Below are 23151 nucleotides of genomic sequence, written 5' to 3'. Positions count from 1 at the left end.
CCCAGCTAGGATATCTTATCCCCAGCTGGACACTGATTCTTTGTTTCAGTTGGCGCGGTAATTTGTTCGCGCCAGTAATTAATACTTGTCTGGCCAGCATGCGCTTTCAAGCTGAGCAGATATGGAGGATGTGCAATAGATCAATGGCTATCGCGCACCTTGCCGCATAATTTGTTTACATGCGCTAACTTTCGCCATAACTGAATTTATTTCACTATCAACAGTTTTATTCATTAACACTATATATATAAATGATTCATAAAGTTACTTAAATCATTTCGAGCTGTGTAGATATTGGGGGGGGGGGGGGGGGGTTACAAGATCAATGCCTATCGCGCGCTTTCCGCATACATGTAAATTCTTTACATGTGCGATTTTTGCCATCACTGATGATGTTTTTTCACTTTTTATGCCCACAAATTACAGAATTCAATAATTACACGAAATTATGAAAAATACAATTTTATAAATATATGTATGAGAAATTTGGTCGATATTGGTCAGAATATCTGACGTCTAACTAACGTTGAAAATTTGTCATGTTGATAACGTCTTTTTCTTCAACGTCGCACAACGTTGTATTTTGGTTGATCAACGTCGTCAACCATGATCAACGTATTTTCAACGTTGGTACAACGTCGTATGCCTGCTGGGGGGAGTGGATACCATTAACAAAAATCAATTTCATGTAAGGAGAAAGAAGGTAAAGAAGACGGAATACTAGGCTATAAGAGATCATATCGGAGCAGAGTAGCCTCATAACAAAACGAAGGAGGGAAAATGCTGCATGGTCTTAAAGACAAAATAAGATCTTTTAATGTTGAAAATACAAACCGAAAATTTAGAAAAACAATTATAAAAAAAAAAAAAAAAAACATACCATAAGAAAAGAAGAAAAAGAAAATGTACAAAAAAAATTAAAAGTGTACAGTGCAACAGTATAGAAATGTAATTGCCAAGTCAAATTGAAATTGATTTGTTATTGTCACCAAAAGAAAAGGATAGCTTTGATAATGCTTTTGTACATTTAACATTTTTTGGATTTTAGAGACAGTGGTAAAAGAAAACCTTACAATTTTAAATTTAGAAACTTATACATGTATTATAGTTTTAGAAGTCGAAACATAAGTATAGTTCACATTGCATCAATTATTCAATGTGTTTTACGTTTACATTTGGTACTTAAGTTGAAAATAATCTTCCTTCAAAAAGTACCGCATTATTTTTAACCAGTGAAATGGATGTTGTTTCATAAAATCATATCAATGACGAAGTGAAGAACAAATCTAATATAACCATAGAAATGCATAGAAAACAAAGAGGGAAAAACATTTTTATGGTTTACAGTTCAATACTGGTGAGAAAGTTTTGTCTGCGGGTGTGAGAGAGGTGTGTGATGGAAAGGGTGATTTAAATGTACCGGTAGATTTACCAAAGACAACAAGACGTGTGCCTACATCCATCGTCGCCATCGTCTCCTTATTTGTTGCCATCTCCTATCGTGAAGCCATATTCTTCACCGTCAACATAAGCGACTCTCATTTTCCTCCGAACAACCAAAAAGCTCCAAGATTGTACCATTACCTCTGACATCTCCATAATGTAGCCCCGAATCATCATTCAATAGGTCAAATAGGTATTGCATCTTAGAAGAAAAAGAAGAAAAGAGACTTTTTACAAAACCCACATGCAGAAGTTGAAGAGTCACACACCGTCCAATCCTTTTCAAACAACCGTTTCATGAAAGTTGACGATCCGATAAAGCTGTCTCTGCGTCAGATAAACCACTAATACACAGACGATCCCAATTGAACATAAACCCCCAATGTCTTCCTCTTGAAATAAGCAAACAAGTGTCAAAAAATTGAGTTTTCAGACGATTGCTGTGCTTGGGGGCACTCAAATAGAGTGCGAGAAGAAACTTCAGACTCGAAGAACATTTGATCCACTGGAGCCAAAACCAGACGAGGACACCATCGTAAAGTGTCATTGGCATTGCGTCAAGAAAAAGAAACAAAATTAGATTTTAAAAGATCTTTAATGCTAAATGGTAAATAGGTACATGAACATTGTTCGTAATTTGCAAAATATTAAGGTCCCTGTAGGTTACCGGTATTTGATTTATTTATGCAATGCTTGCTACATGTACCTTCATACATGCATTTTAATGTTTCAAGTTCAGTTTTAATTTATCATGCAAATGCAAAATGATAAAAGATCAGGGCATGTATTAATTATTTTTCATTAAATCATCATATATATAATTATATAATTCTCTTTTTTACGATACAGGAGAGAACATATACAGGCATCTTGCCAGCTGTTTGATCAAATTCATATATTCTTAGTATACTTGAATAACATATTAATCAAATTGAATCTATGTATACAAATGCATTAGAGATATGTCAGTTTCTCTATGACTATCTCTCAATCATGTCAACATTTGTACAGTTCATCAACCTTATTTTATGCTGACATAAACCCATATTAACAAGAGGCCCATGGGCCACATCGCTCACCTGAGGAACAATAGGTATGATAAAATCAGCTTAATGGAGTCATAATACAAACTATCTGGACAATGTACAATAATACATGTAGATCCTGTATAAATAAAATCCATTTTCCCCTGGATATTCTTATGTTTATAATCATTAGTCCCTTTTCTAACAGGATGATTTTATAGTCATATCATATGTTGAGTATTGCAGTTCTCAAAAAGATCCTTAACAATAGTTTATATATGGGATATAAACGTACATCAACCTCTGAACCTTCTCGTGAGGCCAAAGAATTGTCCTGGGGCCAAAGTCTTAACAATTATAAAGAATCATCTGGCTGATTAGTTTCTGAGAAGATTTTTAAAGATTAACCCTTTATATTCCTTTGTTAAGCTTTGACCCCCCATTGTGGCCCCACCCTACCCCTGGAGATCATGATTTTCACAACTTTGAATCTACACTACCTGAGGATGCTTTCACACAAGTTTCAGCTTTCCTGACTGATTAGTTTCTGAGAAGAAGATTTTTAAAGATTTACTCTGTTTATTCCTATGTAAAACATCGACCTCCCATTGTGGCCCAAACCTACCCCCAGGGTTATGATTTTCACAATGTTGAATTACACTACCTGAGGATGCTTCCACACAAGTTTCAGCTTTCCTGGCTGATAAGTTTCTGAGAAGAAGATTTTTAAAGACTTACTTTATATAATCATATGTTAAACTTCGATCCCCCATTGTGACCCCACCCTACCCCCAGGGGTTATTATTTTCATGACTTTAAAACAACTTTGAATCTACACTACCTGAGGATGCTTCCACACAAGTTTTACCTTTGCCGGCTAATTAGTTTCGGTGAAGAAGATTTTGAAAGATGTACTCTATATTCCTTTGTTAAACTTCGATCCCCCATTGTGGCCCCACCCTACCTCCGGGGGTCATGATTTTCACAATTTTGAGTTTACACTACCTGAGGATGCATCCACACAAGTGTCAGCTTTCCTGGCCGATTAGTTTCTGAGAAGAAGATTTTTAAAGATTTACTTTATATATTCATATGTTAAACTTCGACCCCCCCATTGTGGCCCCACCCTACCCCCGGGGGTCATGATTTTCACAATTTTGAATCTACACTACCTGAGGATGCTTCCACACAAGTGTCAGCTTTCCTGGCCGATTAGTTTCTGAGAAGAAGATTTTTAAAGATTAACTCTATATATATTCTTATGTTAAACTTCGATCTCCCATTGTGGCCCCACCCTACCCCCGGAGGTCATGATTTTCTCAAATTTGAATCTACATTACCTGATGATGCTTTCACACAAGTTTTAGCGTTCCTGGCTGATTAGTTTCTGAGAAGAAGATTTTTAAAGATTTACTCTATATATTCATTTGTTAAACTTCGACCCCCCATTGTGGTCCCACCCTCAGGTGAGCTAAAAAGGCTAAGTTTACAATACAATAAGTTGTTAAAGTTGGTTTCTGGAAGAACAGACTTTGAAAATTTTCTCAATAAATATTGACAAATTTTTTACTTTTTTAATCTTTAGTTTTTAAGATCTGTGTACAAACATAGAATTGTGAGCAAATCTCTGTATCTTGCTTATAATTCGAAGTTTAACACTCAAATATGGTTAGTAAATAGAAATTGTAAACAATTAAACACAAGAAACATGCACTACATGTATAACAAATAAAGAACAATTTATTTTTTCGAAATGAATCATATATATACATGTATATACCGCAGTTCTCAAAAAGATCCTTAACAATAGTTTATATATGGGATATAAACGTACATCAACCTCTGAACCTTCTCGTGAGGCCAAAGAATTGTCCTGGGGCCAAAGTCTTAACAATTATAAAGAATCATCTGGCTGATTAGTTTCTGAGAAGATTTTTAAAGATTAACCCTATATATTCCTTTGTTAAGCTTTGACCCCCCATTGTGGCCCCACCCTACCCCTGGAGATCATGATTTTCACAACTTTGAATCTACACTACCTGAGGATGCTTTCACACAAGTTTCAGCTTTCCTGACTGATTAGTTTCTGAGAAGAAGATTTTTAAAGATTTACTCTGTTTATTCCTATGTAAAACATCGACCTCTCATTGTGGCCCAAACCTACCCCCAGGGTTATGATTTTCACAATGTTGAATTACACTACCTGAGGATGCTTCCACACAAGTTTCAGCTTTCCTGGCTGATTAGTTTCTGAGAAGAAGATTTTTAAAGACTTACTTTATATAATCATATGTTAAACTTCGATCCCCCATTGTGACCCCACCCTACCCCCAGGGGTTATTATTTTCATGACTTTAAAACAACTTTGAATCTACACTACCTGAGGATGCTTCCACACAAGTTTTACCTTTGCCGGCTAATAAGTTTCGGTGAAGAAGATTTTGAAAGATTTACTCTATATTCCTTTGTTAAACTTCGATCCCCCATTGTGGCCCCACCCTACCCCCGGGGGTCATGATTTTCACAATTTTGAGTTTACACTACCTGAGGATGCATCCACACAAGTGTCAGCTTTCCTGGCCGATTAGTTTCTGAGAAGAAGATTTTTAAAGATTTACTTTATATATTCATATGTTAAACTTCGACCCCCCCATTGTGGCCCCACCCTACCCCCGGGGGTCATGATTTTCACAATTTTGAATCTACACTACCTGAGGATGCTTCCACACAAGTGTCAGCTTTCCTGGCCGATTAGTTTCTGAGAAGAAGATTTTTAAAGATTAACTCTATATATATTCTTATGTTAAACTTCGATCTCCCATTGTGGCCCCACCCTACCCCCGGAGGTCATGATTTTCTCAAATTTGAATCTACATTACCTGATGATGCTTTCACACAAGTTTTAGCGTTCCTGGCTGATTAGTTTCTGAGAAGAAGATTTTTAAAGATTTACTCTATATATTCATTTGTTAAACTTCGACCCCCCATTGTGGTCCCACCCTTAGGTGAGCTAAAAAGGCTAAGTTTACAATACAATAAGTTGTTAAAGTTGGTTTCTGGAAGAACAGACTTTGAAAATTTTCTTAATAAATATTGACAAATTTTTTACTTTTTTAATCTTTAGTTTTTAAGATCTGTGTACAAACATAGAATTGTGAGCAAATCTCTGTATCTTGCTTATAATTCGAAGTTTAACACTCAAATATGGTTAGTAAATAGAAATTGTAAACAATTAAACACAAGAAACATGCACTACATGTATAACAAATAAAGAACAATTTATTTTTTCGAAATGAATCATATATATACATGTATATACCTACATATTTCCGTCAGCGATATCAAACTCTATTTAAACTGAATAAACTCGAGAAAATGCCGAGCATCTCAACAAAACCAATTGCATTCATCTATCATTACGCAAAAGATAATGCCGAATTACCGATAGAATGAATTGTATTTCAGTGGGCACCTACCCCATCATCAGATTTTGCTTAATTTGCGCAGGTAAACAGTTAACTGTTTGATTTACCGAAGTCTCTGTTTGATTTAATACGTAAAAATCACGAAATACAGACGATAGTTTCCAGGTTACAAAGCATAAATAATGAAAACGAAACGAAAATTAGAACAAGCGAACACCAACGTCATGTGTGAAAACTGTCAACGCATTGAAATATTTAGCCTCAATTTACTTCACAAAATCGGCACCAATATATTTTGCATGTTTCAAAATTTCCCTTCATACGCGAACTGTTGCACAACAAGCAAATTCATCATAGTCAGATCGACCCTTTTTCGTATAATGTCATGGCTGCTTTAAACAAAGAACCTCGATTTAGAAGTATGGAATACGAGTCTAAGTAAAATGGGTCTGCAAACCCGGGCCGTGGCAAAATAAAAGCCGGGGCAAATCGTCAATTCCAAATACGCATTATTTTGCAGCAATATTTACAGCGAATACAAATATACTAGTCCATCAAATATCCTGAAATTTTAATGAGATTGGCAGATTAATAACTGAACTGCCAATCTTTTGTTTTGCCCTGGCCAAGTCTTGCCTACCCATTTTACCGGATGCCGAGCCCGAAGCTATTAAACTGATTGAAACACGCCTTTCCTTTATAATTATTTTCGTAATAAGTCGTAATTCGTAAAAATGCACCCCCCTTTTTCTACAATTTCAAGGTTTTCTCCGCTTTGAAAACAGATCGGACTTTTATTTCTGCAATTTATATTCGCCCTCCCATAAAGATGCTTTGTGCCAAATTTGGTTGAAATTGGATAAGCGGTTTTAGAGAAGAAGTTCAAAATGTAAAAAGTTTACAGACGGACGGACAGACGGACGACGGACAAAATGTGATCAGAATAGCTCACTTGAGCTTTCAGCTCAGGTGAGCTAAAAAAGCAGTGCATTAAAAGCGATGAAAAATAACCCTCCGTGAAGACTTTTGATTTTTCATATCACATTATATGCAGTTTAGCATAAACTAAAGACTAATCTGCCGCAGGCTTTATCTAATATCATATTTTTACAATCAATCAGGTTACAATCACATATATACTATCATGATGATGAAGTAATTTCAGGGATAGGTCTTGGTGTCAGGAGACCTTCCAATGTGTCTGGAACTGGGGGAATACTTTCTAGTGGTTCTGACTTCAAGAAATTCTTCTGAGCCGCAATCTTCCATGAAGTCTCAGGGTTTAGTGGAGTCACTATATTTATAACACGTCTGAAAATAAATCCATTAAGGTTAATACATTCTGTGACAAGAAACATAACTCTGGCTGCATGGATTAATAACTAATACAAATGTATTCCTTAAATGAAATTATCGCAAGACGAGTTCTGAAGTCCAAAAGTATATATAATAAAGTATTTGATAATGTAAACAAACTTATTGAATCTGTAAACGTTATTTCCCAATATATCCTTCAACTTTTCTTCCCTAATAATTTCTAACATATTAGCGTAGTGAAACTGAGAGGAAAATGTAATTTCCTGATGTTCTACTGAATTCGAAAGTTTAATTCTTTTCCCATTCGTCTCCCTCACCCTCCCACCCCCGGACTTAGCAATGACCCTACCAATTCACTATTATACAACAATGAGAGTCATAATGATGCAAAAACATACACGTTTATCAAGCATGGGTGCAGAGGTCTCAATTTTTCAGGGAGGGAAAATCTGGAACACCCTGAATTTTCCCAACTCCACAAAAATAAAATCATGTCATTGAATCAATATGCTATTTGCATACCGAACATTATTAAAATAAAATTATTTACCCTGATTTAGGTGGAATGTAATCCAAGGTATTCATTCTATTCCTAACATCTAAAATGTATTCACTATCCCCGTAGTTCCTACGATAAGAATAGCCTTCTGTTGTCTCGTTGATAAAGACACAAATTTGTCCATAGAACCTGAACTTCACATAATACACACCATCCGCAATCTACACAAATAAAACAAACTAGACTTTGACCCGTGCGTGCACGGGTTGACATTGCATATCGGACATTTACGAAATAGGTACATAGACACACTTTATTATTGACATTTACAAAAGAAAGCTATAAGCCTACAATAATGCTATTAGTTTCACTTCACTTTCCTTAGTTTGAATAATCTAACTGTGCCTCGGGAAAAGCCCTCACCACTGTTAGAATGCCTCCCTTGTACCCGTAATGTAGCAAAAAAATTGCAGAATCGCTCCGGAACGATTTTGGAGAAAGTTAATGAAGTCGCCTTGAAAATAACAGTCAATTTCATCACAACAAACCTTTTTGAGACTGCAAATACCTTTCAACTAAAAATTTTAATCCATAGAAGGGAATTATAATTCAACGCCTTTTGTCCATTTTTACGATAAACCATATTGTATCTTCACTCTCCTAACAAATATAATGTAACTTTTTTGCATGTAATCAAATATTTTTTTGTCATCACGAAGACAAAAGTAAGTACTTTGTTGAAATGTATATTAGTTATTTTATACTTTCTCTCATAAGAAATCAATAATTAATATGAACAGATCTAGAATATATATAGCAAAAGTCTAATGAAAATTTACCCGTATTTGTATTATCATTTCTGAGTTTATTCATGCAGATGTGATATTGTGGAAACAAACTAACGATCCCGTTAGCATGAATGTATTGCACAAGCGCAAGATTGTAAAATCCAAAATAACCAGGTGATTTACGGGATATTTTGAGGAATTTTCGTTGATTATTAATTAATTGAGAAAAAATAAAAACAAATTGGTAATCTTCAAGTACCAATTATGTTTAAAATATATAAAAACAAAAGACAGTATTCTTCCGATTTCTCGGTATTAAAGACCAAAAATTCGAGTCTATTATTTTAATATAGTAATATAGATACTAAACATTGAATTTATGTAGATGTATTGCCTTAGAATATACCTAAAAATAGTTAAGCTATATGCTAAGATTATTTTAATGACTATGAGCTTTTTAAAATTTTAAACTTCACTTCTCAGTTCTATAAGTACAAAGTAATATCTTACATTAAATGCGTCGATATCACTGATTTTTACATCATTTTCTTTGATCTTGCTCTGTTTGGCCAATGTAATGAGAGCATCAGCGGAGGCATACATGAGCTCTGGAAAGCTAGAGGCATTGACTTCCTCAACAAAATGCAGCTGGACGGAACTGTGTATGCTTAAGGTGTAACTGACATAGTCTTCTGCCTCAAAATTATTATCTAAAGGGAAATTTGTAAAGTGTTACTGCAACAAATTATGATTTAAATTAGAATTAGTGCAGTGTAGTACTTGTATATTATGCCGTAACTCATCATCATACACACAGCAGTTCTTAAGTGCATGCTATGTATCTGAGGTCACAATCAGGCAAAGTGATGCGAAAGTTCAAGCAGGAAAATAGGCAGAGACTGGCTCATAACAGGACATCCAAACTGAAGATTAAACATCAGCCCTGACTGGGGCTTATTTCGTGTTAGCATGATAGAAAGACTGTAGATAGATCGTTTCTTCAATAGTGTCTCATCTCTTAAAGAGACAGTACAGCTGAAAACACATGTGTGAATAACTTCAGATTTACCTATTCTATAGTTAGGAAATAAGAAATAACGTTTATTGTAATAGTTGAAATACATGAAAATCCCTTTCACATACTTAATTAACGTAATTATGAGCCTCCGGGAATTCAAGGGTCGTACAAACCTGAATAATCTTATATTGTTTGTTTGTACCACGTGGACCTTGATTGACAGCAATTGACACGTGCTGAAAACTACAAGATCTTCGTCCCACTACGGTCATCATGGAAAACGAGGTTAAAGCGATTTTCTTAATGAAACACATCCTTACTTACTCGATAATTTATAAATGGTTTACCAATTTAGGTTCATTTTAAAATGAATAGACATAAATATGTCAAATAACCCCTCAAGGGGCCTCATTTATAAAAATAAATTTAGGTTGTATCAACTCCTATGATAAACACGAAAAATACATGCTTACAAAAAAATAATTGTGGTTATTTTAAAAACTTTGAACAGTTATTACCTATAAGAAGTAGAAAAGACATATTTTTATCAACAAACCTGTCCAGGAGATTCTTCGCGAGCCCTGCATATGTTTTGTTTACAGTAAATACGCATGCGTAATAGTAGAGAAGGCTGAACCCCGAACACGTTGCGATGTATTTATGTGATAGGTTATACGTAATTATTAATTTTAATGAAATAAGTAGATTTATTGCATTGAGAACATTGTAATTTTCTAAAAGTTTATACATTCATGAGTAGTACAAAAATACCGAACCCGATCGGAAATTTTTTTCAAGTCGGTTTTTTGATAAGATGCGCCGTACTGCCTCTTTAACATACACAAGTTATCAAAATAATATTGTACTAACTTTGGTGGTAAAGTATAATTGAAGTAAAAAATTGTTATGTGTACTAATAGTTCAAAATATACTGGTAGGAGGAAAATGAAGTTGAGCATAACATTACATGTAGTACCGGTAGGAAAAACACAGCAGTTTAAAGTTATTTTTACTAATCTTAATGAGTTATAATTCTTTACCTTCATTAGTGTCAATCAAAAGGTTCTTACAGTTCAATTTTCATAATAATCATAAAACAAACATCTATTAAAAGCAAGAAGAGTCCCTTAACATGAACCAGATAAAAAGCCTTTCAATAACTTGTACAGCTTGCAATTTAAGACTGACCTTGTCTTAACTTTCCGAATGAAAAACAGGCCACTGTGTAACTACCCTGGGTAAGGTCTACATTACAGGTTGTCAGGCTTCTGGCCCGCCTCTTACTGTAGCTCATGACTTCTGAAAACAACGGGGCTGTCATAAACGGATGTCCAGAACCGTCGTCTTGGTTTCTAAGCACCATAATCAGTAGATCTGTGAAGGCTTCTAGCTTCAAACCCGTTCCTCTGAAAATTGTAATATCAGTAATTGCATTGTTTCAATATTGAAACTAAGTATTAAATACATATATATTTCATTTGGAGGATAAATTTATGTTTATGACAAGGTCTTAAATTATGGCAAAGAACAAGGCCATTATACGGCAACTTACTACAGCATTCTTATGCTGAGTGACCAAAAACATTCTCAATGATATCTTATGCCAGTTCAGGTTATGGTTGCTTCGTATTCAATTATAATTTATTTCTATTTGATACTTTGCTTTAAATAATACTAAAAATTTGAAATATAAAGGAACAAATTAACCAATGTTTGGGTTTTTACTATTATATGTATGTTTTTAATAAAAAATGTCAAATTTTTATTGATTCCATTCATTATACTGGTATTCTTCAAGGAAGATCACCCTGTTTTAAACATCTATATAGAAAGGTTAAATTACCTCATGCTTTCCTGAAACAGTCCAAGTTTTAGTTTGGTGTCATTCACAAGTCTAAAGGAGTGGTACTTCCACTCCTCACTCAAGATAGGAGGAAACACACCTTTAAAGCGAGATTCAAACCATCCTTCATCTGTTTTACAGACAGACAGGCTATTAAAGTATCTGAAAACAAAATAGAATAACCAAATATTAAGAGATGGAAAAAGCTGCGGTCTGATAGATAAAATCTTTGAAACTAATAAAAAGTCAAGTAGAGTTTTACATATAAAATAAAAGATTTACTTTATAAATTCATCCTCGAATGAAATCCAAAATTCTCCTGTTTTAAGGTTTCGTAACAATCTTTTCTTCTCTTTCTGAAGATCAACGTTGCTTGTCAAACATCCAGTGATACAGTGCTTATGGTCTGAACATGTCCACAGTTTCATGAGCCTGTTGTTTAAAATTACTCAGAATTAATTTAATCTAAATTTGAGAGAGAGAGAGAGAGAGAGAGAGAGAAAATGTGTGGAATATCTTAAAAATACTGTATTTGTTATCAATACTGAGAGAAAGAGAGAGAGAAATACTTTGTGTCATTCATCTCCTGAACTTCAAGAACAGGATAACAATGAGAGGACTCCAGTTCCCCCTGCTGTAAATCTTCTGGGGTACTTATTCCTATCAAATACCTGGATGATTCATTAAAAAAATCAAATATCATCAAATTTCATACTTTTAGAATCTTCAAATGAGGAAGCATGTATTTGCTTTGGTTCTATAAACAACTTAAACAATACACAACAATATACAATATATATAAACAATATACGACTGAAATGAAACAACCAATGCAAGAAGCATATTTTCTTATCAATAGAAAAGATCTAAGACAAAGTTTTTGTCAGCGAAGAAGTTCATTTTTCTTGGAAAAAAACAAACATATTTTCATGTACACACGTAACCCGAGGCACTGTCTCAAAGCGGCATACAACATATTAAAAGATGTTTGGTACTTATCACTATCTATGAAAAAATACTCTTTATGGAAAAATAGGATTGCATATGCAGAGATGCAATAAAAACAGAGTTACTATGGCAGTCTAGACTTTACCTAGAGGAATGCCAAGCCTTCAATTCAGTCCAAAGTTTGTCAAGATCTAATTTAAGTTTGTTGTCATCTTCCTTCTCCTCATCAGATCCTTTAAATAAAATATAAACCAGAAATATCACAAAGCCAGGCCACAAGTGGCCACACTTCATAATTTTTACATTCTTTTAAGTTGGTGTCTATTCAATATTGTGGAGGATTTCTCCAGTTAAAACTGTTGGTAGTTTGCATTATCATTAAAAGTCATATTCTGTTCATTATGACAGATGTTGTGCTCACTGAGGACTATACAATACCTGACAAAATTGACAGTTTCAGTCTTATTACTTTAAACTCTGTCGGTATTTGATTCACGTACAGGGCAGCTGTTGACTTACCTTTGAGGTCAATGTGTTCACATGGCTCCCCTGTCAGCATGGTCAGGGACTCTACCACAAGACCAGAGCGCAATGCTTCATACCCTCCATAAAGTTTAGCTGCCGCCTTTTCTAACAGCATTACCCACAGCTGTTTGTTTTGTGACTAGAATCAGACATATGACTTTTTATTCTAACACTTTTACAAGATAGTGCTCCCATTAGATATATATTTTGAAGAGAAGACAAGATGCGGTACCTAAAGGTATAAATTAGGCGCTTACATGAAGTGTATTTTTGAATGAATCTCAGAAAAAATGTATTTCTTTGGCATAATTAAATAACATACTCTAGAATATTTCAGATTTCCTTTTTCATCACAGGGAAAGCGGTCATCAACAATCACAGTCTTCCAGTTTCCATCTTTACATAGGCGAACTTGATACAAACCCTCCTCACAAAAACTCTCAGTGATGAAAATGTCTTTCAGAAGTTCTTTTTTCTGAGACAATAAACTTACTGCACACAGAAACCTGTCCAAATATAATTAGGGAGTGAAGACTACATATTACAATTTTAATACAGTCTATGGAAGCAAAATCCTTATACCCTTATACAACAAAAAGCTTCATATGTATAATGGTTACAGAAAAGAATTATTTTTATATTTAATTTTACTGTTGTATTCAAACTTATCCCCTCGTGAAACTCCTTTCAATACACTGAATAAAGGTTTATTTGTCATTGTTTTTCGTCCCTTAGTGTTAATATTTCAAATCATTATCACCAAAAAAACATGCTTGACAAGCACAATGACTTCCAAAGGAAATAACGTGTGTTTTATAATCATACCAGCAGTTTTCTGCTGCCCCCTGTATTGCATCATCTGGGCTTGGGTTCCTAAAGATTTTCCAAGATCCATGTCCTCTACAGCTGTTGTCCTCAATTTGGCCTATTCTTATCCATCGCTCTTCATCTCGTTTAGGGTCATTTGAAGCAGGAAAACTCCTGTCTTCATAATGAATATTATTCTACAAGTGGTTAGAGAGTAACATTAATTTAATCAATTTAAAAATGATATAGAAAAATTGCTTCTTTTTCTTAATTAGTTTTACTACTTTGAATAATTCAGTTTGTTTTGAATTAATCTTCTTAACTAATTAAAGATTCTTAAAATGACATCGTGTTTCGCTGATTAAAAAACAAATAAGGAAAACACTCTTTATACAATATGTGTAATATATTTGTGATTTCATATCCATAAAGGTATCAAATGTTAAGAAATTAAATAAATAACTCTCCCACAGAAATCAGAATGCTATTTCAACTTTCTCTTTTTCAAGTTCTAAGTCCCTATTTATTAAATGAGTTCATGCATTAGCAGATATATACCTAATTGTATTTGTATGTTAATATCTATCCTTATTTTACAACTTTAATATATTAAACGCCATGTACTAAATTTACCTCTTTGCAATAATCTGTAATGTTTCTTGCAATATCCCTTGCAATTTGTTTCTGCTTATCCCGTTCGTCCTTCACTTTTAGACTGTGACCTGCCTTTAGCCTGCTTCTGTTGAGGTTCGTCCTCTTCCTTCTATTCTTGATGTTATCTTCGTCACTCAATTCCTTTTTGGTTTGTTTACACATCTTACATTCAGTACTTTGATTCCCACTCATGTAGCAGATCTTACAAGTCCATCCACTACTATTGACTGTTTCAATCCCTCTTTCTTCGCTGACATCACAGTTTATTCTATTTACTTGATCATCACCAGAATGACTAGTTGCTCCATCCAATGCTTCTTTTGTATTTTGTTCATTTCTTGTGCTGCCTACTTCTTCATCTTTTTTCTTATTAAACCCTCTTTGACAAGTTTTGCATTTTTCTCCTTGAGCCACCTCGTTTTTACACTTATGGCACATCCAGTTTGACTTAGATGCCTCTGAAATTTTAAAATTACTTACAACAAACTTGGATGATTCATTCAATCATTTTTTATTTCCTTCCATATGACATTGCAAGAATATTACATTATACATATGCACGTTTAAATGCAACTCAAGCGTTGCGACGTTAGTACAAATCATAATATATAAACAACTACCGTTATTTGTAAATATATTAATACATATATATACATGCATATGTGTCCTTTGAATTAGAGCTAGAAAAAGAAAAGTAATCGCGAAAAAATTGACATTTATTGGAATTGCACATATTACAACTAATACAAATAAAGATTCATTAAAATTGTCCACAACTTTTTGGACAATTTCGGAAAATTCAAGGTATCACACCTTAATACTTACTACTTAAAATGCAGGATTGAAATACAAGGTCAATTATAGGTAAATTAGTTTGACTAAAGATACTTTGGTTTTAACCAAATGGCAGACATTTCATCAGTCTGTAAAACTGCACGCATTAGTGAAATGATAACATGTTGATTATGTACTATGATAAGATATTTAATGCCATATATGTCTATGAATTAAGTTCATTAGTACATGTGATAACTGAGTGAACATATGTCTACGTTAACATTTTTATTAATTTTTATTTCTAAATTGTCAGTTTGACATACATGTACAATTTCTCCACATTTTATTTACCAAGGTTATAAATAAGATAAGAATACTGTGGTTTCATTAATAATCATAGGTATCAATTTATGGATTTTCTGCAATGACAGTTTCAAAGATGCATAACTCGTGGCCAATATATGATCCTATCAATGCAAAAAGTATTCCATTAGAAAGTACATTTCATTTCGTTGAACAATTAGCAGAACAATGAAATCCACGAAAATTGGTATTTAAGGAATATTGATGAAACCAGAGCAATTTAACAAAGACTCACTGTGCCTAAATAGCTTATTAAACATCTCCATCTCCAGGTAGGTTCCCTTACTCTAATTCATCAAATCCATCTTTCTGTTTCATTCATCAACGTTTAGTCCAGTGAGAAAAACACTGCAAAAAAGAGGTTAAAACACCACTGTGATGGTATTCCCTTGTTCCAGTCTAGAATTTTACCTGTGACAGTCCGATATTAGTGAGCTTCTTAATATCAGACGGTTACCAGTGATTGCGGTGCTGATATCCTTCAAAATCGGAGTCTCAGGTAAATCAACAATGAAATTCAATAGCAGAATTTTAGTACGATATAAGCCTCAAACAATTCTGTATGAAAAAATATCAGACAGATCTTGGCCCTCTCGAAACTCTCTGATGTTTTTCAGACAGAACTGTTTTCAGCATATATCCATTATACTTAAATACACTGTATGTTCCCTGTACAGACATTCATTAAAAGACAACAAAAGGCATAGCTTCCCTTTCTTTTCACCCCTGGCAGACCAAAACAGTTTGCATTCTAAATCATGCACATTTACAGGGATTGAGGCAAAAATGATATTTTGTGTTGCTTAGTTTTTATTGTATAGTGTGTGACAGTTACAATACTATTAGAAATGAAAAAAAAAATTAACTTAAATTATAATACTGCCTGTTTAGTATTACTGTCATAACTAACCCCTCAATACGCTATCTCTTAAGATCACATCATCACCTGATAAATATTTTTATATTCTATAGTATATTGAAAATATTTATATTGTTTCATTACGTGTACATTAACTGCAATAATTGAAATGATAAGAATAAATTGCCTATAATTATTGTATTTATATGGGAAAATGTTATAACCATATGCTGACAAAGGAAAATAAATTGTCTGGAAGCTTTCCTGGAACCTAAAATCACAGCTTATTTTTGGAATATTATAAATACATTTATATAGCCTTTCACTATATAAAACAGTTTTATGCTTCTTACTGACAGAATATACGTGTAGTTCATATTCTTCATTCTATGACCATTTCTTAAAGATTAATTTCACACCATGTCCTCCGAGGGATCTATTTATTTTATGTCAACTAATCTTTGATGACATTGCAAGGAACGTTTGTTTCATCTGTATGTGCAAAAGAAGTTTTTCTCAAAGGTTCAATACATTGTCGTATTTTCCTGAAGGCAAAGAGGTAAAACAAAATCATAAAAAATTTAAACTACTATTAAAAGCCAACCTTAAAACACCTGTTTTATTGTACTTCATGTATACTAGTAACTATAGCCATTTCAATAATTATTATTTACTGATATTTTTAGACACAAAGGGGACGTACCTGATGCCGGGATGGCAAGGGGACGGAAAACTCTAACTAACCCTCCCCCCCCCCCAATTTTTTCAAATCTATAAACATTCCTCCTGCATTTTTGGCATAAAATGTCCCCAATGCACATGTCCTTTGCAAACAACAAACTGCGTCTACTCTGCAGTTCTTCTCCCACAATTGTACAGTTTTCTATATATGTTCTGGAGAGGCAAACGCAATAGTCTTTGCTCGGTAAGATTTTTTTTACGTGGCACCCGTCTCGAGTTACACAGAGTGAATGATTCCTATCCTCAATCAAAGCGTGTTTACACTACACTAAGGTATAGTTCCGGTTGATTGCTTTTACATGTTTAAAGCTGAACACCGTTCATAGATAGGCACTGTCATCCAGGTCAGGTACGGTAAATAAACCATTCGATTTCGTTACACCCGATTGCACACCTGAAACTCGTGGCTGACATGAGTACATGTACTCCTTTCGTGGCCATTGGATTTTATGCATTTATTTCTTATTTTATGAACATACCCTATAAATGATGCATTGGCCTGTTTATTTAACGTGGTATGGGATATCTGTTGATAATAATGTGGTTTAAAGTACATTATAATTAGAATACTTTCAACGGTTTAACATTTTCAAAGAACTAATTATGATGTTTGTCAAATTTGGTCCCCATAATTCGCTATTTTTAATTAAAGTAATTCAGATACATTAATTTGTTGTGTTATTTTATTAAAAGAGTTGACATAAAATATGTTTTTCACCTATTTATATGATTTATATGCACTCACTGGCAGTATATGACGTCAGAAGTGACGCTATTTTTATGATTCAATCAAAATTAGTCAAAAATTGACATTTTTCTTATCTTTTTTCGAATGGGAAATATAGAGTGACTCTTTGAACAAGAACGACCTTTTTGTCACTTATAAGTACTGGAGAGATACATCTTTGGTGATAATATTTTGTTTGTTCAAGCAGTCGCTCAACGTTTCCTTAAAGAAAAACTGCTTCAAAACAAGCTGTTTTATGCTAAAAATGAGAAAATGGCGGGAAAAGGTAAGTTTTATGATGTCATATTTTTAAATTGTGGTCACTAAAATCAAAATGAAAATTATGTAAAAGCTTCAGATGTATATTTGTACAAATAAAACAAAGAATTACAGTAAAATGACAATATTCATTTAAGGGGGCCATTTTAGGCTCAAAGCATATATAGTCCTTTTACAATATTGAATTTTAAAAAAATAGCTTTGGAGCATATTTCGAGAGGTAAAATATGTAAAACTCATGACTTACAGATTCCTTGTAAACCCTCTAACCCACTGCGCTATGCTGTTGATAATATTGGGAAAGAAACTACTTACATAATTACACCTTATTTTATTGCTTATTTGATAAACAATGCGTCACAATATTGAGGTTTCCCATACCTAAGGGGGATGTGCGGCCATCTTATTTATCTGAGAGTAAAAATGTAAACATTTCTTGAATTGGCTTGATTCTGCACAAAACTAGCCAAAACTGTTGTTTAAAGATAAAAAACAACAATAAATATGAAGTTGTGTATGTTGTTTTATGTGCAAATTATGCATACAAGAACAGAACAGTGCTTTTTAAATCACTTAGAACAGCTGTAGAACTGCGCAGCAGCAGACTTATTTTAAAGATTATAAAATATGAAAAGTAACAGAAGGGTTCATTGATGTCCTGTCTACAACCATTTGTTGAGAAAGAGGTTTAATTTTGCACATTTATGTAGAAACGTTTCCTCAAAATAGGATACCCTAATTTTATCAGTCGGCGTGGCATCTTCAAAAAAATTGCAGGCTATACTTGAAACTCCCGTGTCTATGGAGGCACATTGACGTTATATTTTCATCGAAAAAAATAAACATCAATTCAAAACAAATTGGAATGAACGTGACAGACATCTCTATGAACGTGACAGACATCTCTATACCAGTTCCAATTGTTTTATTTAGTTCTTGAAGTATGAAATTAAATTCATATTAGAAGTAGGATATATACCGGTGTCTCATAATATCGCGGTACTTATTTTTCTCCCCTAAAAACGATATTCCAAGTTGTTATTTTCACATGTCAGTAAGTGCTGTTAAAAAAGCTTGTATTAGACTAGCTTTTCTGAGGAACATCAATTTTCAAACTTACTTAGTTTATTTTGTGTGCTATTTTTAAATCACAAGTCTTATTCACCTTTAAAATTAGAGAGTTCCATTGTATCGCGGCATTGGAAATCTGGAAGCCTGGTTCAGTTAAAATGGACAGTTTTATTTTTTTAAAATTAAAATATGGTTCTTCATGAAATCAAAGTCACTTAAACTGGAGAGGGAATGGAATATGCGTTTTATTATGTTTTTTATTTACTTTTTTCATCAAATACACTGTGGACTTTTGAACTTGCTTTCTCTCCGGAAAAACTTTTACTTGTGAGAAAATTTTATTTGCCGATATATTTGACAAGCTTCTTTGCACTTATCCTGAAGTTGGTGCATAAACTCTTTGTGGGAAATCGCGGGAAAAAACGGGAATATACACACCGCGATACAAGGAACCTGCGATACAATGAGAAGAGGGTATATAGGGGTCAAAAAAAATAATTACCTTAAATAAAAAATATACATATATTTTTCAATGAAATCATAATTATATATCTCAATGGACACAGACAAAAATATCTCGTGCAAATTTATGGTTTTTGTCTGTGTCCATTTTAAGACTAGGGTATCCTCTTTTGAGACGAAGTTAATTTAAACAATATTTTCTTTAGTAAATTTCATCATACATATTATAATGACAATACATAGAAGATTGAGAAACAAGCCAAAGGCTTATGTTAATCTCGCTCTCGTCAGTTTACAAATGAGAGGTGGGTAAAATTTTCAATCACAATAATATTACACATAAACATTGATTAGGAAAAATGTAGGGAAAGAAAAAAAATGAAAGGCGAGAAAAAAATAGCTGGAATTGAGTATTGAGACAATTGTATCAATCCAATAGATAATGTCTATACCAATAGACTAAGGTTACTTATACATGTATTAATATTGAAGCATAATGTTGCTTAGTGACTCTAAATAAGCATTGTATATCTGTGAACATACACTTACATACAAATATGATATTTACATGTAATGTAATACAATAGTTATAGTAAAACAACAGGTGAACTCAGAACATTTTACTTTCAACAAGAAATTTCTGGACAAGGTAGAAAATATTGTTGTTTTCACTTTCAGATAAATAAGCTTTATCATATAATAATAATTCAACATTGAGAAAATATGGAAGTGTCAGGATTGTATTGATCCTAACTCTGGAATACGTATTACAGTGTAATAAAAAAAGGTCAGTTCTTTCAACTTCGCCGCAAATACAGAGAGGCGAGTCGATTAACTTTCTTTGAAACAAATGAAGATTAAGACCACTACATTCTAGTCTTAGTTTGGAGTGAAGAGTTTGGCCTATTCTGGTACCTAAATAAAAATAATTTGGGATTTTAATCCTACTGGTATGTAAGTATGTCTTAAAGCAGTGTAATGAAGGATTTGATTGCACATTTTGGGGTAAAGCATTCCATTGTCTTATTGTAGCTGGGAAGAATGAATTAAAATAAAGCTTAGTTCTTGTATTGATTTCTCGCAGTGGGTGCATTGTTCTTGTGTTGTAGTTATGTCCTTGAGTTTTTTGTGATTGGATGATAGTAGATAAATAAATAGGAGCCATATTGTGAAATATTTTGTGAAATTGAATAAGACGATGATTTTCCCTACGTTTCGATAATGGTTCCCATCCCGTTTCTTTATATAGCAGATGTCTGAATGCCAGTCTATTCCCTCCCGTAACTATTCTGGCTGCTTCCAATTGTATACTTTCAATCTTATTGACCAATTATTCTGGTATGTTGTCCCATATAATGTCTGCATATTCTAAGACTGGTCTTACAAAGAAAAATACAGTTTTTGCAAAGATTTCCTATCAAGAATATACTTGAGTCTTCGCATCATACCAAGGGGCGAATAGGCTTTTTTAACTGTTTCGTCTACATGTAAATTCCAAGACAAATTACTACTAAGAATAACTCTTAAGTGTTTATGGGTTTTTACTTCTTTCAGGTGAACATCATTAAATATTAGGGAGGGATGGAAGACGATGTTACAACTTCAATAAGCAAGTTTTGACTTTTTTTCTCAACAAATGGTTGTAGAGTGGACACTAATGACCTTCTTCATATTTTTTAGATTTTTAAATCTTATATTTGAGCCTGTAGCTGCGCAGTTTAAGTGATTAAAAATGCATTGGTCTGCCCTTGTATGCGTTATTTGCATACAAAACAACATGTTGAATGTCATATTTATTGCTCTTGTATCTTTCGACTACAGTTTTAGAAAGTTTTGAACAGAACAAGCCAGTTCAAGAAATGTTTACATTTTTCTTCTCAAATGTAAACGATAACCGCACTTCCCCATTAATGTTAGTATTCTTCTGGCCTGACAAAAGTGCAAAAAATTTGATAATTTCATCGCAACCGAGTAACACGGCGGGGCAAGATGTATGTCCACACACAGGTGGGACCTCTTCAGTGAAATACTTTAAACTCGTAAGAGGTCTGTGGCTTACCTAGGGGTTGTACAGGTAGCGATGAGAGAAAAAAATATGGCGGACAGTGCCTATTTCCTTCGAGCGGTGTTTTGCTTTAAAGTTTACTACAGTAAACATATCGTAAACTATTGGTTACTTTTCGTTAACTATTAATAGTTTACAGTCGAGAAACTACTGTCCGTCATCAATGTTTGTGGCTTTCTTGGGGTAACCCCTGCCGACGAATTTACATCCCAATGAACGTATATATATACAAGCATTTGTTAAATATCAATTAAAATTATCCCGAACTTGTTACGAACGAAATCACGTTCCCACGAACCCAGAACATTTCTGGTACCCACGAACATTGCTCACCACTAATAAAAATGATTCCACAGTATGTAAAACTCTATTTAACGGTTGTAAACTATATTAGTTGTTAACGAATGCTAATCAAACCTTATTTGCCTGTAAATAAACGATAACAATAGATTTCGCTGACAAATATAGATTCACACCTGAAAAAATATACTGAAGATTCCTAAATAAATGCGAGGAAATAATTTCCGCGTAAAATCGCGAGGAGCCATCAGATAAGCTATGGTGTGCTATCGCAAATGATTTTATAGTTTACTAGTACACCTCTAAAAACATAGATTATCGCCTTAACGACGGTTTATAGATGTGAAATATTGATTAACACAGGCAAATTTTGTTCGGAATAACTTCACTGTTAACACAGATAAAAACTCTTAGAAAAATAGAAATAAATATCTAAAAAATATAAAATAAATAACTGCTTTACCCGTTTCTTGTTAGCACTGACTGTGTACATTAAAACTGGTTTTTCTTGTGTACTTTCGGTTTGTCTGCATGTAGAAGCCGTATCTTATCTGTCTGGAAAATAATTTGGTCCCCTTTACATTTAAATCATTATTCAGAACCTATCGTAATTACTCGGACATTTCTGCACGCAAAAATAACTTTATTTTTCGCTAGCGAAAATGGCTACGATCGAGGTTACGATTGTATTCAAAACAACGCACAACCTACGGAAGAAATGTACATACAACGCGAAAAAGTAAAGGGGCATGGTCACGATTTTAGTCAAATTCTATTTTTTTTTTATTATTTACAATGCTTTAGAAACGCATTTCTAATTATCAAATAAAATTCTTTGTCAAGGCTCGTGTCCTGGTTTTGTTTATATAGGTTTAATATAGCAGTAAACAAATCTTTTTTTCCAGCTTATATTTGCATATCTTTTTATTTATTTTAAACATAGCTAAATAGTTCCCAACGTTTAACACATTTATTTTAGGTTTGAAACTGAAATTTTTACTTCAACGTTCAAAATAGATTTGTTTACATAGCAAAGAATTTCAAGTTCTGTAACTCGCTTAAAACTCAACAAATGACACTCAAATTTCGGTTCCCTATTAAAAATGCCTTTCAGAAGCATTGTAAATAATAAAATCGGAAAAATAATTTTTGACCAAAATCGTGACTATGCCCCTTTAATTAAGGGCACTGTGCGTTTTTTTCCTGAAATGCTCT

The 23151-nt window shown here is 33.5% G+C and overlaps 1 protein-coding gene across 2 annotated transcripts; it reads right to left on the bottom strand.

Moving 5' to 3' along the window:
* Positions 1–2019: 2019 nt before the first annotated feature.
* LOC105339007 (calpain-15) lies at positions 2020–22539 on the bottom strand. 2 transcript variants are annotated; one of them, XM_034445523.2, is made up of 14 exons: positions 22400–22539; positions 15668–15780; positions 14272–14750; positions 13657–13835; positions 13154–13337; positions 12826–12970; positions 12452–12539; positions 11928–12029; positions 11641–11790; positions 11359–11520; positions 10704–10921; positions 9008–9207; positions 7761–7930; positions 2020–7204 (listed from the first exon to the last, which is right to left on the bottom strand). In XM_034445523.2, the coding sequence occupies exons 2-14, from the start codon at positions 15696–15698 to the stop codon at positions 7036–7038; spliced, it is 2277 nt and encodes a 758-aa protein (XP_034301414.2). In that variant the 5' UTR covers positions 15699–15780; positions 22400–22539; the 3' UTR covers positions 2020–7035. The 2 variants fall into 2 exon arrangements, with proteins under 2 accessions (XP_034301414.2, XP_034301415.2); XM_034445524.2 differs by lacking the exon at positions 2020–7204 and adding an exon at positions 7607–7669.
* Positions 22540–23151: the final 612 nt, after the last annotated feature.

Source organism: Magallana gigas, chromosome 2 (genome assembly GCF_963853765.1).
Source record: "Magallana gigas chromosome 2, xbMagGiga1.1, whole genome shotgun sequence".
Taxonomy (NCBI): Eukaryota; Metazoa; Mollusca; class Bivalvia; order Ostreida; family Ostreidae; genus Magallana; species Magallana gigas.
The sequence above is the reverse complement of the archived record's forward strand: the minus strand, read 5'-3'. Positions and strand labels throughout refer to the sequence as shown.